The 1,291-nt window shown below is 46.3% G+C and overlaps 1 protein-coding gene across 1 annotated transcript in view; it reads right to left on the reverse strand.

Annotated features, from left to right (window-relative positions):
• Positions 1-1,291, reverse strand: part of DNAH14 (dynein, axonemal, heavy chain 14) — a 157,968-nt gene that overhangs the window by 98,507 nt on the left and 58,170 nt on the right. The window contains exon 30 of the mRNA XM_015562337.1: positions 421-494. Within this exon, the coding sequence (XP_015417823.1) occupies positions 421-494 (74 nt within the window). The remainder of the gene's footprint in view (positions 1-420; positions 495-1,291) is intronic.

Consider the following 1,291-nt stretch of genomic DNA (forward strand, 5'->3'; position numbering starts at 1 on the left):
TCTGGTCCCAGCTCCAGGGATGGGCTCTGACTTCTCGGCAAAGTCAGGGTCATGTCATTCGCAGTCACCGATTCAGGGATGGGGGCTGCAACCATCGTAGAGGATTGTTTATTTGTGTGTGTGTGTGTGTGTGTGTGTTTTATTCTGACCTAAGGCAGATTTTCTTTTGTAGCTGCAAACAACAGAAATGAATTCTGGCTAATTAACAGCCGGTGGACAATAACATAACGATTTATTAAACGTCTCTAGGAGAGCGAGAGCGTTCCAGGCTTTATGGCTGGGGTCCTAGGGAGTAACCTGACCCTTTCCACACCTTTTCCCGGAAAAGATCTTGCTTTACGGTAGAGAATGGTCCCACCCCGGTTATCGGCCCGGCGCTGTGTCATTCCCACGGACCTAACGGTTCCAAATGCAACTGACCTTTTAAACTTCCGCTTCTTCCCTGCCATTGTTATAATTGTCTTCAGGGCCCGCAGGCCAAAGTTATAATGATCCTATCAAACACGAAAATATTGGAATGGTTCAAGTTTTGGAAGGAAAATGAAAGAAGCTGGTAATAAGAATGCAGAGAGCACACAGCTAAGTCGCTGATCGTCGCTGCTGTGAAGAGAAACAGCGCTGTGAACCCCATTTTGCTTCTAAGGCTCTCACTTCTCTCCCAAACGGGTGCTCCTAAAGATCTCCTTCTCAAAGGACAGTGCACGAGTATTAAAGGTACTAAACATGGGACCGAGCCCTGGCCGGTGTGGCTCAGCGGATAGAGCGTTAGCCCGCCGACTGAAGGGTCACGGGTTCGATTCTGGTCAAGGGCAGGTGCCTCGGTTGCAGGCTCGATCCCCAGCCCTGGTCGGGGCGTGTGCGGGAGGCAGCCAATCAATGTGTTTTTCTCACATCGATATTTCTCTCTGTCTTTCCCTCTCTCTTCCACTCTCTAAAAATCAATGGAAAAATAACCTTGGATGAGGAATGAATGAATGAACGAACGAATAAATAAATAAATATAAATAACAAAATAAAAATAAACAAAATTACAAATAAAATAACAAAATAAACATAAACAAAATTAAAAATAAAGTAACAAAATAAAAATAAATAAAATTTAAAAATAATAAATGAAATGAAATAAAATAGCAGACACTCAGTCACTCTCCCCAGATCTGGGAGGGAAGGTCTGGAACTTTGGCCGATCTGACACAAGGCCTCCCCCATCCCTGCTGGGGCGTGGACTTGAGGTGCGGATGGGAATTCTAGCGCCGCCCCGTCCCCAGGTCCTCCCCCCGCACCCCCCCCC

This window comes from Myotis davidii, unplaced genomic scaffold, assembly GCF_000327345.1.
Source record: "Myotis davidii unplaced genomic scaffold, ASM32734v1 scaffold174, whole genome shotgun sequence".
NCBI lineage: Eukaryota > Metazoa > Chordata > Mammalia > Chiroptera > Vespertilionidae > Myotis > Myotis davidii.